General features: G+C 38.5%; 1 protein-coding gene across 1 annotated transcript; it reads right to left on the bottom strand.

Moving 5' to 3' along the window:
- Positions 1-454: 454 nt before the first annotated feature.
- On the bottom strand, positions 455-3,429 carry LOC308093128 (uncharacterized protein). Its single transcript, XM_080439356.1, has 6 exons — positions 3,305-3,429; positions 2,942-3,043; positions 2,035-2,187; positions 1,796-1,929; positions 1,478-1,590; positions 455-672 (listed from the first exon to the last, which is right to left on the bottom strand). Exons 1-6 carry the CDS (start codon positions 3,423-3,425, stop codon positions 540-542), a joined length of 756 nt encoding a protein of 251 aa, XP_080295482.1. The 5' UTR covers positions 3,426-3,429; the 3' UTR covers positions 455-539.
- Between the last annotated feature and the right edge of the window lie 12,375 nt (positions 3,430-15,804).

Genomic DNA, 15,804 nt, shown 5'->3' with positions numbered 1-15,804 from the left:
CTGTAGTGCTCTATCCACTGGACCAGTTCATATCAACGTCCAGAGAAACAGTGATATTTTTTTCTCTCTCTTTTTCCCCCTGATAAATGTATCAGTCCATTCATTCATAATGATTTGCACCAGCAGGGGAAAATCACACTGAACCTTATAGATATTATTTCTATTCCACTTAAATATAGCCGGGATGTAAAGTAACACATTCTTATCTGATCTTGAGTAGAATACACCAATTTAAAATGCATAAACATTGATGTTGCAGACATTTTATTGGACTCAGAGAACAAAGAATATTACACTGAGTGTGTATACAGACTGTATATGAACATGGTATTAAAATGTAACAGATGGCTGTTAGATTCATGTTATTCACATGCTATAGGCTCCCCTTTATCAACATGAAAATATTGATATCAATTGTAAATTCTACAAGGCATATTGGGTAGAATTACAAAGCAAACATATAAACTACTACATGAAAACACACCTATCATTTAGCTGTGCAACACACCAGCTAACTAATTGTGAAAATGATGATTTCATCACAGAACTATTTCACAGATCCAATGGTAGCTTATATTACATGGTTTGTCGAACCATCCTTTATTATCTCCATTCCAAAACACAACACAGTCTTCTTCTCCAACGCTATTAGGCTCACCATCGTGCCAGTACCTAAAGAAGTAACATTTTATACATAACACAAAAAAAAGTACAATTATTATTATTTTTATATATTGTTTTTTTTTCATCATGAGCTCAAATTATATTCTAGATCATCATCATCCGTTTTTACGTCTGGAGACCCCCGTACAGGACAGGCTCCAGATGCGCCTCCTCAGGAGACATTCTAGATATTAGATACAAATTAACTGGATAATGGAATAGACATACTGTACAAGCAGTGGTGGAACAAGTACTCACATTTCTTACTTAAGTAAAAGTATCAACACTGCAAAGTAGAAATAATCTGTTACAAGTAAAAGTCCAGAATTCAAAATTTACTTGAGTAAAAGTACAAAAGTATTGGTATCAAAATGTACTTAAAATACCAAAAGTAGAAAGTACTCATTATGCTGAATGTCTCATTTCAAGTTTTCAAATGTATAAAATATATGAACATGTTTTGAAAATAGCAGATCTACAAGCTGAGCTTGTAGATCTGCTATTTTCAAATGGCCGAAATGTATATAGGGCTGAAGTGGTTAATGTATGTTTGTAATAATAATCCAAATCTACAAAGTATTTAGTAACTTTTTCAAATAATTGTAGTGGACTAAAAGTATAATATTTGCCTCTGAGGAGTGAGTAGTGGAGTAGAAGTAAAATTACTGAAAAATGGAAAAACTTCACTAAAAGGTTTTAGTGATGGTGTGGCACGTTTGTATTTGATAATGCCATTTAGAAAAAGCAGCAAAGATGTGAAATGTAGTGAAAATGTTGAAAATGAAGAAGAGAAAATGAAGGTATAAAGTCTTACGTTGGTGTGGTCAATGGGGTTCCATTTACCCACATCCAGACTCCTTCTTCGTCTTCATCAGTCAAACCCAGCCACATGTTCTGTTGTCTGCCAGTAACTCTCTGAACAAGGTCCTGGACAGAAATGATGCTGGTTACTGAAGCACAAACTGTACAACAGATAGATACAACACACACACACACACACACACACACACACACACACACACACACACACACACACACACACACACACACACACACACACACACACACACACACACACACACACACACACACACACACACACACACACACACACACACACACACACACACACCTGTTTTTCTTTGCTGTTTGAGACCATCAGGTCTGATTGTCTGTCTCTACAGTATTGTCTGCCCGCATTCCAGGTTTTCTTCTCAGTAGAGACGTAGTAGCACACACCACCATCAAATGTAAATCCATGTGTTTCTAAGAACAACAAATAAAGTTAGACACTAGTCTTTCATTTGCTCAGATTAATGACAAACAATGAAAACAACAAACAAGAAAAACTGAACTGAATGTCTCACTGACCACAGAGCCTCCTCTTCAGGTCATCTCGTTCTTCAGTCAGGTTGCTATATTTGCTTTGTAGCTGGTCATTCAGTTCAGTCAGGTTGTTATTTCGGGACTGTATTTGGTCTTGGTCTTTGACCAGTTTGTTTCTCTCGTTAATCAATTCAGAATCTGCAACAAGGAAAATCAAGAAAATGAAGATCTACAACTTTGTTCTGATAGTAAAGTATAAGAGTCACATTTGTTATTCAGGGACGGATTAACCCCTGTGCGGTCATCTTTAAGGGCCCCACCCTCGCAGGCTCATTAAAGACCCTAGCCATCTCAACCTCGGACTGTTTCAGATGCTGCCACACGGCAAGTGGCTCCGCAGCCACAGCACCACTGGCAGTAGGCTGCTGAATAGCTACTTCCCCATGATTGAATAGACAAAGAAAAAATATTGACAACAAGCTCTGAATACACTAAAGCTTGAATCTCGATTTTGTTTTAACAAATAGTTAAAAAATTGTCCTGCAGTTAAAGTCATAATGTGTTTCATTCATTTTAGTAGTCTTTTTTTGGTAATAGCTCAGTTGTCTCTTAAAACTGTCATTCCCAGAATTCAGTTTGAGACACAATCGTTGGAGGTAGCTCTCTAAACTGAATGCAGCAGATTCCTAGCACTGAGGATATTTTGGAAAGCAGCAATAAATAAAATAAAATAAAAACATACAAAAATGTGAGAGCTTATTTACATTGTGGAAATGTGAGGCGAAACGGTGTAAAGCCCAATTCATAACTCTTTATTTTTGTGCCCGTCCACTCCATGCCTTACACCAATCCACCTGCCTCAAAATAGAGCCCAAAGTGTTTCAGCAAATCAATACTATTTCTGACTAGTATATACCTAAGATGTAAATGTTTATAGAATGATAACACTCACTGTGTATGACCAGGCCAATGATGCAAAACAATAGGAGAAGAGACAGCAGCCCCAGACACACTGTAACAGCTCTGTGGCAATTCTTCTTTGACTCACTGGGTTCTGAAAAAACAAACGTCACATTTTCAAGGTGTATTTGTTTTTTGACATCAGAGCAGAGCACATGAATTGTGTGGCTAATCCAATCACACGTGAATAAATGCAAATGTGCCATTAAAAACAGTCAATAAAGTAATGATAATAGTAATGATAATTACAGGACAAATCACTTTGCAAACACCACTGGCCCATACAAGTTAATTATTATCATCATTATTATTAATATTATTATCATTATTATTATTGTTATCTTATTATTATTACCTCCACGCTGTGTTGTGTTCCCAGGGTTCCCAAACCTGAGGTATTCATATGTGTCGTTTGTGGGTTCTGGTATGGTGTACACGTCCTCAGGTACTGGTATGGTGTACACGTCCTCAGACATTCTCGTTCATCTTCAAACTAACACTTGGTACTTGGTGGAACACAGTCAACAAGTCACAAAAGTGTTGAAACCCTTTGCGAGAATGGTGGGGTCATTTCCTCTCAACACCTTGTTTGGTAGCTAAATGCACAGCAGCTTATCGTCTCTGTCGGGTGGATACCTCATAAGTCCAAAACTTTTTCGCGAGTGGATCTGCTACGTTTGATGCTTTTGTGTGACGCTGTAGTGTGATCAAGTAGTTTATTCATTTACGAAAATATGTGATGGCACTACTACTACTGGTACTGTAGCTACTGTATGTGTGCTGTCTTGTATTATAATACTACCAGAAAATGAGACAGGCCTATGTGAAAATAATATTATTCATTGGTTTGGGATAGTGGGGTTCGTGAATTCGTTTGGCACAAGGGGAAAGTGGTAAAGTGAATGTTTATTTTTTATTTATTTTTATTGATTGAATACTTTATTAACAGTTTGCAAATAGTATAGTGGTACGGGTTAGCGATTTTGCCATGTGAACAATTGCTGGTGAAAAGCTGCTGCAAATATGTAATAGTAAAATAAATGCTATTATTACTTACACACCTACATTATATTTGATTTATTGAATTTCATAATACATTTCCCTATGCAATGCTATAGCATATTTTCTAGCACTTTCCAAAAATCACCATGAGAATTATTCCTCCAGATGGTACCGGTGGTGGCCCAAATTTGGGGTCCTGGCTTACATGAGCTGGGGCTGGATAATTGATTCTTACTATTTACTCTGTCAAGAATGAATGAATGAGTTAACGATTTTGCCAGCCATAGAGGTGAAAAAAGCACCTGGTGCAAAGGTGATATTCATGTATGTAATGTTAACCCATTCAATCCGGGAAAGTATCAGTGTCATTTTAGACTTTAGGTATATATATAGCAACATTATGTTTTTTCAGAGAACTGTTAGGATTTAGAAGGCATTTATAGAATTCATTACTTGCACAGGCTTACATTAGGCTATATTTAATTTATTGAATTTCATAATTTCCTTAAAATCTATGTATGTAATCATGGTATTGCATCTTTAGGTTATTTACAGAGGAACCTTTGTGTTACATCTTGAAAACAGAAGTACATATTGTGTAATGTATGGTCACTATTTTGTCACTGCCAGTAATATAGTCTGAGCTATGCCCATCGTTTTTCAAAAAGAGAGGGTCAACTAGAAAAAGTGCTCCTCGGAGCACAGGTCTCCGCCAGGTCAGGTAGGTTATTGTGGCCTCCTGGTGGCGCTATAATAGGCCAATGTGAAAAGGGTGCCATTTCTTCTTAGGCCTTGCACGGCAATCGGACACTGCATTCATGATTTGAGGCATTTTGTTCCAAAAATGTGGTTTGCTAAATTAGACCTGCTGGTGGCATTATAACAGGCCAATGTGAAAGAGGTGGCATTTCTTCCTCGGCCTAGTGGGAATGTGCGTGCAAAATTTCACGGAAATCGCACACTGCGTTCATGATTTGAGGAATTTTGTTGAAAACGGACCTATCCTGCAAACTTTGGAAGCCAATGTAGCCAAGTAGGATGGAATATGAAATATTGGACACATCCATCTTGATCACATGACTATAGAGATACTGTGTGTACCGATTTGCATGATTTTTGGACAGAATCTGAAGGAGTAAGAGCAAAACATTTGTTTTACAAAACTCAACCTCCTGGTGGCGCTCCAAAAGGCATATGTGAAAAATGCAGGGCAAAGGTTTTTCCTTGGCCTCTAGGGAGTGTGCGTGCAAAGTTTCATACAGATCGGTGCAGTTATAGCTAAAAACGTGAATCGGCCTGTTATAGCGCCACCATGAGGCTGATTTGAAAGTTTTCAAGTGGCATTTCTTCCTGGGCCAAGTGGTAATCTACGTGAAAAAAAAACACGGAAAGCGCATGCTGCGTTCATGATTCGAGGCATTTTGTTGAAAATGAACCAATCCTGCAAACTTTGGAAGCCAATCTTAGCCAATCAGGATGGAATATGGAAAATCGGACAGATCCGTGTTGATCACATGACTATAGACATATTGTGTACCGATTTGCATGTTGTTTGGACAAAATCTGTAGGAGTAATATCAAAAAAATGTTTTGCAAAAGTCGGCCTCATGGTGGCGCTATGACAGGCTGATCTGAAAAATGTGGGGCAGAGGTTCTGCGTGCGCAGTTTCACAGCGACCGGGCCAACAGTGGCGTAGATTAGCTGCTCGCAGACAGAAGGACGGACACACACACGGACGGACACAAGGACGGACGGACAGTGGGCAAAACATACTCTCTCGCCATGCCTTTCGGCCTGGCGGAGACAATAATAAGAGAGAATCATCAGTTTGAAGTAGAATGCTTCGGTTCTATATACACATAGGCTAAATTTGAAATGTGTGTTTTGGCATGGGGTTATGAATGGATTGATAACACACGGAAAGGTACCACCGCTGCAATATTATCACATATTTTCTAGCAGTAGGGGTGTATACCGTCCCAAAAATCACTATGAGAATTATTCCGCCTAGATGGTCAATTTGGGTTCCTAGCTTACGGATTACATGAACTGAACCTGCATGATATTCGATTTGTCCCACTTACTGTAGGTCAATAGATTAATTAATCAATTAATTAGCGATTCTGCAAGCCATAGAGCTGCTTCGCATGTAAACAACTGTTGTAGAAAAAGCACCTGCTGCAAAGGTGATATTCATGTATGTAATGGTAAAGTAAAAAGTTATCCTATGCATTACACACACACAATTTTGTTTATTGAATTTCAAAATTCATCATTCATAATTTCCTTAGAATCATGCAGGCTAAACATTGTATTAAATCTTTAGGTTATTGACAGTGGAAACCTTTGTGTAAGCCAGTCCACTCCAATGATTCGCAACGCAATTGTGCAACTGCAATACTTGCAACTACTTGCAACCATTTCCCCAAAGGCACAGGCCTGCAACTGGTCAGTCCAGACCGCTGCAAAGTTTTGCAACTGGTTGTGGACTTGCCTCAACATCTTTCATGACAACAGAAATGCACCTTGTGTAATGTATAGTCTATGTTGCCACTGCCAGTAATAGATGACATTTCTAGAGTTGCTAATCTTCCCAACTTTTCTGAAAAACATATTGTCTGAGCTATGCCCACCATTTTCCAAAGAGAAAGGGTCAATAATGAGGTAAATCATCAGTTTGAAGTGGAATGCCTCATTCGGTTCTAACTATAATAATTTGTGTGTTTGTTTGTTTTGGCATGGGGTTATGAATGGAGTGATAAATCACAGAAAGCTACCACCGCTGCAATGCTATCACATATTTTCTAGCACTAGGGGTGTATATGTCACAGGGAAATTGGCATTCCAGGGAAATTGAAAGAGGAGCGCTCGCTTTTAGGCGCGGGGCTTCGGCACGAGGCAGGGCTTTTAGAGACAGGGTTTTTTACGCGAGGCTCGCGAGGAGGAGGAGGAGGCGCGAGGTGGGGCTTTGATACGAGAAGGCGCAAGGAGGAGGAGGAGGAGGCGCGAAGCGGGGCTTTGATACGAGGCGGCGCGAGGAGGAGGAGGCGCGAGGCGGGGCTTTGATGCGAGGCCGACCTGGCTTTTGTTGTTCCCCCCCACATAGCAACCAGGAAGCTACGCTAGGGGAACGCTGAACACGCGCCGACCGGCCACTGCCCGCGCCGACCGGCCAAAGGTCTGCTAGTCGAATCAGCGCCGTCTGAGTTGTGAACCGATAGGGGGAGAATAGATCTTTTCATGGGTTACAGTCTATTGTTACTATCCAGTGTCCACGACGACACACATGTGTGCGTGTGCATGTGTGCTTATGCACACACGCACACGCGTGCGCACACATGTGTGTGCATGTGTGCATGCGCACACATGCACACGCACACATGTGTGTCGTCGTGGACACTGGATAGTTTTGCATTCATTCATTCACACGCTTGCATTCATTGCCCTCTAGTGTTGATTATACAGAATTGCCTGGGTGGGTGGTAAAAACAAGCGCTCCTTTTCCAATGCCAATTTCCCTGTAACATATACAGTACCTTCCCAAAAATCTATATGAAAATTATCCCCCCAGATGGTACCCATGGCCCAAATTCTGGGTCCTGGCTCACAGACTATAACATAACAGTCATGACAAAAACCTATAATAATGCAATGTGAGACCCATAAAATAGTTAAGACCAACATTAAACTGAAATAGGACAATATTGGTATATTGGTCTTGAAAAATGCGGCCATGTTGAATTGTTTGAACGGCACCCTTTTTCATACGAGTGGACCGTACAGAGTATTTGTGCCAAATGTCATGCTTTTATCACAAAGTGAACACTTGTCATCAATCTGCTGCACTACTAGCACTGGACCGTCCTGAATAGAGAAGATTGGTGAAGCTGATTGTCTCTACGCATGGCGACGCCCCCCGCCACCGAGCAAGAGACCTGATGAGGATGATGATGAACGGTAGAAACCGCATGTGTCCAAAACATACTTTTCAGGATTCAAATAAAATGCATGTTTTGAGCTTTTTATTTGCTGCTATTTTTGCAATTTGTGTGTGACATTGTAGACTGACAAGGTATGGCATTAATTTACCAAAAGAAAAAATGGAGATAAGAGGTTTCTCCCCGAGAGCAACGCTATTCAAGTTTGCAATATTAATTAAACATCAGAGGAGAAAAGACAGGCGAGCAGAGTAGTTAGTTAGTGTGCATGTTCCTCTCAGCTTTTCTAAGTAATAAGTAACCGTTTTGGAGACGTGCAGGTTTCCACATGGCAGTGACGATTATGAAATAAAAAAATTGCACTGATTGCATAACTTTATACTTTTAACTTTGCATTTCTTGTCGCAAAGTCTTAGTCATTCATGTCAATAACAGAGACCCGAGTGAGAAACCAAACATTCACTTTAAAAGAGGATACAAGAAAGAAACCATCATGATACCTGTGAAGTGAGAATCCCCTCAGTTTAGGGAGCATTTCAATATGGGCCCTTCAACTCTGTAGGAATAAAAGCAGTGGTATAAAGTAACTAAGTATATTTACTCAAGTACTGTACTTGAGTACAATTTTGAGGTACCTTTACTTTCCTGTGGTATTTCCAATTTTCTCTACTTTTATTTCTACTCCACAACATTTCAGAGGCAAATATTGTACTTTTACTCCACTAAAATGATTTGAAAAATTAGTTACTATGGGCCCTACTGTAGTTACTTAGATTTAGATTATTATTATTAAAAAAAAACATACATTAACCACTTAAGCCCTACTTTGAAAATAGCCGATCTACAAGCTCACAATGCGTCACTTCGCATCGCATTGAGCTTGTAGATCGGCTATTTTCAAAAGATTTTTTTAATACATTTTAAAACTTGTAAAATTGGACATTCTGCATAATGCATACTTTTACTTTTGGTACTTTAATTATATTTTGATGCTAAAACTTTTGTACTTTTACTCAAGTACATTTTTATTGATACTTTTGCTTAAGTAAAGAAATGTTTTTTCCACCACTGAATAAAAGCAAGTTCAAAACAACAGCTACTGTACTCTATGGAGGCTCATTGTTTCAAAATTCAAAACAACAGCTGGGATCCAATGGAGAAATAAGAGATTTTTTTCTGGTTAGTTTGTGCATAGGCTACATATGGTTACATGTAGAGAAAGTAACCAGTTATATAGTTAGTTATGTAACTCGCACCTGACCTGAGATCTGCACAATCTGTGTCCTCTTTTAAGAAAAATCTGACTTACAAGACCTTTCTGTTCGCCCAGGTCTTTGATGAATATTATGTGTGTTTGTGTGTGTGTGTGTGTGTGTGTGTGTGTGTGTGTGTGTGTGTGTGTGTGTGTGTGTGTGTGTGTGTGTGTGTGTGTGTGTGTGTGTGTGTGTGTGTGTGTATAAGTGTGTTTGCAGTTGCCATACACTATATGTGACATACAGTATATATGTGTGTGTCTGTGTGTGTCTGTGTGTGTGTGTAAAAAAAAAAGCCTGGGTTTCCGAGGCTAGTGTGTGTGTGTCTGTGTGTGTCTGTGTGTGTGTGTGTGTGTGTGTGTGTGTGTGTGTGTGTGTGTGTGTGTGTGTGTGTGTGTGTGTGTGTGTGTGTGTGTGTGTGTGTGTGTGTGTGTGTGTGTGTGCGCGCGCGCGTGTTTGTGTGATTAACCCATTAAACCGGGAAAGCATCTGTGTAATTTTAGATTTTTGTGTTGGCTATTCAAAAATAGCAGATCTACAAGTCCACAAGCTTGTACATCTGCTATTTTTGAACATTTTAGACAAATCTTGAAAGTGTGAGAACTACTGATTTAGAAGGCATTTGTAAATGTCTTTTACTTTTAGAATACTTTTACTTCTACCCCAGCACATCTCAGAGGAAACATTGTACTTTTACTCCACTACAATTATTTGAAAACTTTAGTTACTAGTTACTTTGCAGATATAAATCATAAAACATACATTAACCACTTTGGCCCTATTTTATACATAGGCTATTTGAAAATAGCCGATCTAAAAGCTCACAACGCGTTGTGAGATTGTAGATCTGCTATTTTCAAAGATTTTTGTACTTTTACTTTTGGTACTTTATAAAGTCTGGAGATGCAAGGTTAGGTACTTTAAGTATATTTTGATGCTAATACTTTTGTACTTTTACTTAAGTAACATTCTGAACACAGGCCTTTTACTTGTAATATAGTATTTCTACACTGTGGTAGAAAAATTCAATTTTAACCAGTCTGTATGCACATATTGTGGAAATAAAACAAGAAACATGCATCATAGCTTAAGTTACATTGCAAATGGCTCTTACATTTAATACATAATGCTATAGTACTTTATTAAATATACTTTCCATCACTGTTTACATAGTTACTTCATACTGTAATCAAGTGTTTCTGATTCTAATTTTGGTCTGTTAGTGCCATCTTGTGGCCATTATGTATGCATTGAACTTTGTTGGCTAAAGCCACAATTTAACCATGAGTGTTCATGTAATATAGCTTTTGCTGATGTAAAATTAAACCCTGGCCATCATATGTGACCCTTAAACACAAAAATCTAAAGTTTATACCTCCGTATAGGTTTCAGTTATTCACATCATCCAACATACACACATCCAGGCTCCTGTGGATGTAATTAATATAACTCAGCCAATAAACAAATGCTTGTATTAGTGCAACAATTATCACACATTCACAACATTTCTGTGTGTGTGTGTGTGTGTGTGTGTGTGTGTGTGTGTGTGTGTGTGTGTGTGTGTGTGTGTGTGTGTGTGTGTGTGTGTGTGTGTGTGTGTGTGTGTGTGTGTGTGAGTGTGTGTGTGTGTGTGTGTGAGTGTGTGTGAGTGAGTGAGTGAGTGAGTGAGTGAGTGAGTGAGTGAGTGAGGGAAGGAAGGAAGGAAGGAAGGAAGGAAGGAAGGAAGGAAGGAAGGAAGGAAGGAAGGAAGGAAGGAAGGAAGGAAGGAAGGAAGGAAGGAAGGAAGGAAGGAAGGAAGGAAGGAAGGAACGAACGAACGAACGAATGAATGAATGCATTTTTATTTCCGTGTCTTGTCAAAAAAGACCCATCCCTTACGGGATTATTAGACACCAAAACATAAATAAACAACATCAAATTCTCTTCATAGAAGACTGCACAAAGGAAAACGTTTGGTAAACCATATAGTCCATGACAGGGCAGACACAAGTGTGAAATAGTTTGGAGTAGGCAGCATATCCCAGATCACCTAGCTGTTTAGTTTTTGCTATAATACCACTCAAAGCTTTGCTTCCAGATCCGGCCAACACTGATGTACCATATTCAAAATGTAAATGTTCATCCAAGTTAAGTATTTGTAATTCTCAACATACTGTAGTTTTTGTTCCCCTAAATAAAATTGCAAATCACTCCTCTTTACTCTAGCTTGACTAAAATGCATGATCTGAGTCTTACTATGACTGTCAGTTTCCACTTTTACACCAATTCTCTGTACACATCAACATTTTCTGTTAATCATTTTCATTTTCTGCTACCACAATTATGTCATCTGCATACATCAAGATGTCTAGTTTGGTACTGCCATCATAGTGTAAACCCAATCCAAGTTGTTTGATTTCTTTGGCCAGATTGTTGATGAATATTGCAAAAAGTGTAGGGGAGAGACAATCCCCTTGCTTGACACCAGATGGCGTTGGGAACCACCCTGAACAGTAATCATTTATTCTAACACATGCCTGGGGGGCTTTATACAAAGATTGTATGGCCCAGTAAAACTTTCCGTGTATATCCTCTTCCAGAAGACGATAAGCTAGCAGATCTCGATTGACAAAGTCAAAAGCCAAACACAAAAAGTGTGTGTGTGTGTGTGTGTGTGTGTGTGTGTGTGTGTGTGTGTGTGTGTGTGTGTGTGTGTGTGCGTGCGTGCGTGCGTGTGTGTGGTCTCAAACACATTGATAAAATTGCATATAAATGCATGTATACTGTAGGCCTACATACATTATCTGCCAAAATTATACAATTAAATTGTGGTTCTTTGAGTTTATTTATTTATTTGTCTATTTTGTTTTATTTTATTCTTTTTTTGGATAACATAATGCCTATTAATATTTCTATCCTAAAAGCTGTTCAATTTGTTTAAATTGGGCAGTCATCCATAGTGGCCCAAAAAGTCACGTTATCTCATCATCATATGGGTTTTTTTAGTCTGAGAGAAAACTGTTTTGTTTCATACAGTATTAAATCCCTACGATGCCATATAGAGGGATAAAACATTTATATACAAGTTTCATCGTTTTTATTTGTTAGGTTTTTGTTTTGTCCCTACAGTCCAATGGAGAACATAGTTTTTTCTTTGTTTTATGTGTATGGTCCAACATTATAAAGTTCTACAAGGTAACTGTTATTTTTGGTCCATTTTACGTAATGTATTGCCTTCCTAAAGAAGTGGATAATGTATCACTGTATTTATGTGTTTTGATGTTGTGAAGATAGCTTATCCTTGTCTTATTTGTTTCTGAGTGCTACAGGATTGGTAGTATGCGTGGCTGTCCAGAAGGTGGAGGGTTCTAAATGTTTGTATTATGATACATTGTGTGAATTGAAATTGTATTTTAAATTGTACTGTATCTTGACAACGCACTAAATGAGTGAGTGAAGTGAGTCAAGAAGAAGAATTGATTGATTGAAAATGTTATTAGGCAAAATAATGTAAAACAACACAGTTACATTTATAATACTTTTGTCTAAAAGGTCCGTCCAAAAAAGTCCTTGCGGACTTGTTTCCGTTGGGGTCCTTGAAATAGACATATATAGTAGCAACCAAATAGTTAAAAAATCCACATAAAAATACAGAGGAAAAAAATACCATATGTACAACAAAAAAAAGCAAAGAAAAAAAATATAGACAAAAAAAAGGGGGGGGGGGGTCGTCTGTCTACCGGAAAACTGGTACTACCTCCTCTTATGGCCTCCAGAAAGATGAGTTTTTAGGGCTGTTTTAAATGAATGAAAGAATGAAAAACTGAATGAAAGAATGAATGTGTGACAATGTTCACTGTTATAATAAACTGAATCAGAATACAACACAAAGAACACAACATACTTTATTTATTTGTGTTATTAAAATGGAACAGATGGCTGAATAGATTCATGATAGTGACATTCCATAAGCTGCCCTTTAACTAAATAATGAAATTATGAATACATTGTAATGCAATTTCTACCGTGCATATTGGGTAGAATTTCATGGCAGAGGCAGACAAACCAAAGGAAACGCATAAACTACCACATGCAAACACAGCCATCATGTAATCGTACAAACACAGAAGCTACCTAAAACATTTCACAAATCCAGTTGTTCATGGCAGAACATGCTCTGTCGTTCCATCCTGGACGACCATTCAAACCCACAAACTCAGCACAATCTTCTTCTGCATTAGAATTGTATTCTTTGTTATTAGGCTCACCACTGCGCCAGTACCTAGATAAGTAGAAACATTGAATTTATTACAAAACCTTTAAAATAATGGTAAGTCTTTCACTTTTTAAAATCATGACCTCACATGATATTTTAGACGAGTGGTTCTCAAACTTTTCAGGTCGCAACCACCCTAAATAATCATAATATGATTATTATTTGAACTGGGGACCCCCCAACCTGACAAGCATTTGGAATTATAATAGTTTAGGCATTACATTTTGTTTGACTCTGAGGGCACAAAACTAAATGATTTGGGGACCCGGCCCACAGTTTGAGAATCACTGTTCTCTAGAAAAATTAACCACTTTCACTTTGGCTTGCTTATTTGGGCATGTCATCATAGGTGACAATGTTCAAAGCAAAAGGTTGCAAAAACAGACAATCTACAAGCTCACAGCATGACACATCGTGATACATTGTGAGCATGCATATTGGCTATTTTTGAAAAGATTTTAATAGGACTTAGTGAAATAGACAGCAGTTATAATTGTCTTAGGGACAGTGCAATATATTTGTATATTGTAATAACATTTAATACCATTATAGAAAAAAAGTAGCAAAGATGAGATCATTTATATGAAATATATGTTACTTAAAATGTTTGCTGAAATGAAGAAGAGAAAATGAGGGTAAAGTCTTACGTCGGTGTGATCAGTGGGGTTCCGTCTACCCACTTCCAGACTCCTTCTATCTGTCTGTCACTCAAACCAAGCCACATCTTCTGGTCTCTGCCAGTAACTCTCTCAACAAAGTCCTGGACAGAAAAGATGCTGGTTACTAGCTGTAACACAGTTTAATTGATTGTATCTTGCAAAAAGGTGCACGCACGCACGCACGCACGCACGCACACGCACACACACACACACACACACACACACACACACACACACACACACACACACACACACACACACACACACACACACACACACACACACACACACACACACACACACACACACAACCTGTTTTTCTTTGATGTTTATGACCATCAGGTCTGAGTGTCTGTCTCTACAGTATTGTCTGCTCGCATTCCAGGTTTTCTCCTCAGTAGAGACGAAGTAGCACACACCACCATCATGTGTAAATCCATGTGTTTCTAAGAACAACAAATAAAGTTAGACACTGGTCTTTCATTTGCTCAGATTAATGACAAACAATGAAAACAACAAACAAGAAAAACAGTGATGTCTCACTGACCACAGAGCCTCCTCTTCAGGTCATCTCGTTCTTCAGTCAGGTTGTTATATTTGTTTTGTAGTTGGTCATTCAGTTCAGTCAGGTTGTTATATCGGGACTGTATTTGGTCTTGGTCTTTGACCAGGTTGTTTTTCTCTTTAATCAATTCATAATCTGCAACAAGGAGAATCAAGAAACTGATGATTGAGCTTCATCTACAACTTTGTTCTGATAGTAAAGTATAAGAGTCACATTATGTCATTCAGGGACGGATTAACCCCTGTGCGTCATCTTTTAGGGCCCCACCCTCGCAGGCTCATTAAAGACCCTAGCCATCTCAACCTCGGACTGTTTCAGATGCTGCCACATGGCAAGTGGCTCCGCAGCCACAGCACCACTGGCAGTAGGCTGCTGAATAGCTACTTCCCCATGAATGAATAGACAAAGATAAAATATTGACAACAAGCTCTGAATACACTAAAGCTTGAATCTCGATTTTGTTTTAACAAATAGTTAAAAGATAGCCCTGCAGTTAAAGTCATAATGCGTTTCATTCATTTTAGTAGTCTTTTTTGGTAACACTAAATAGCTCAGTTGTCTCTTAAAACTGCCATTCCCAGAATTCAGTTTGAGACACAATCGTTGGAAGTAGCTCTCCAAACTGAATGCAACAGATTCCTAGCGCCGAGGATATTTTGGATAGCAGCAATAAATAAAAACACACAAAAATGTGAGAGCTTATTTACATTGTGGAAATGTGAGTGGAAATGGTATAAAGCCCAATTCATAACTCTTTATTTTTTTGCCCGTTTTTACGCCTTACACCAATCCACCTGCCTCAAAATAGAGCTCAAAGTGTTTCAGCAAATCAATACTATTTCTGACTCGAAAATACCTAAGATGTAAACATACTCTTTATAGAATGATAACACTCACTGTGTATGACCAGGCCAATGATGCCAACCGATAGGAGAAGACACAGCAGCCCCAGACACACTGTAACAGCTCTGTGGCGATTCTTCTTTGACTCACTGGGTTCTGAAAGAACAAACGTCACATTTTGGAGGTGTATTTATTTTTTGACATTACACAAAGCAGAGCACATGAATTGTGTGGCTAATCCAATCACATGTGAATAAATGCAAATGTGCCATTAAAAACAGTCAATAAAGTAATTATAATAGTAATGATAATTACAGGACAAATCACTTTGCAAACACC

The sequence above is a fragment of the Gymnoscopelus braueri genome (assembly GCF_963280865.1).
Source record: "Gymnoscopelus braueri genome assembly, chromosome: 10".
In the NCBI taxonomy this organism is placed as follows: domain Eukaryota; kingdom Metazoa; phylum Chordata; class Actinopteri; order Myctophiformes; family Myctophidae; genus Gymnoscopelus; species Gymnoscopelus braueri.
The sequence above is the reverse complement of the archived record's forward strand: the minus strand, read 5'-3'. Positions and strand labels throughout refer to the sequence as shown.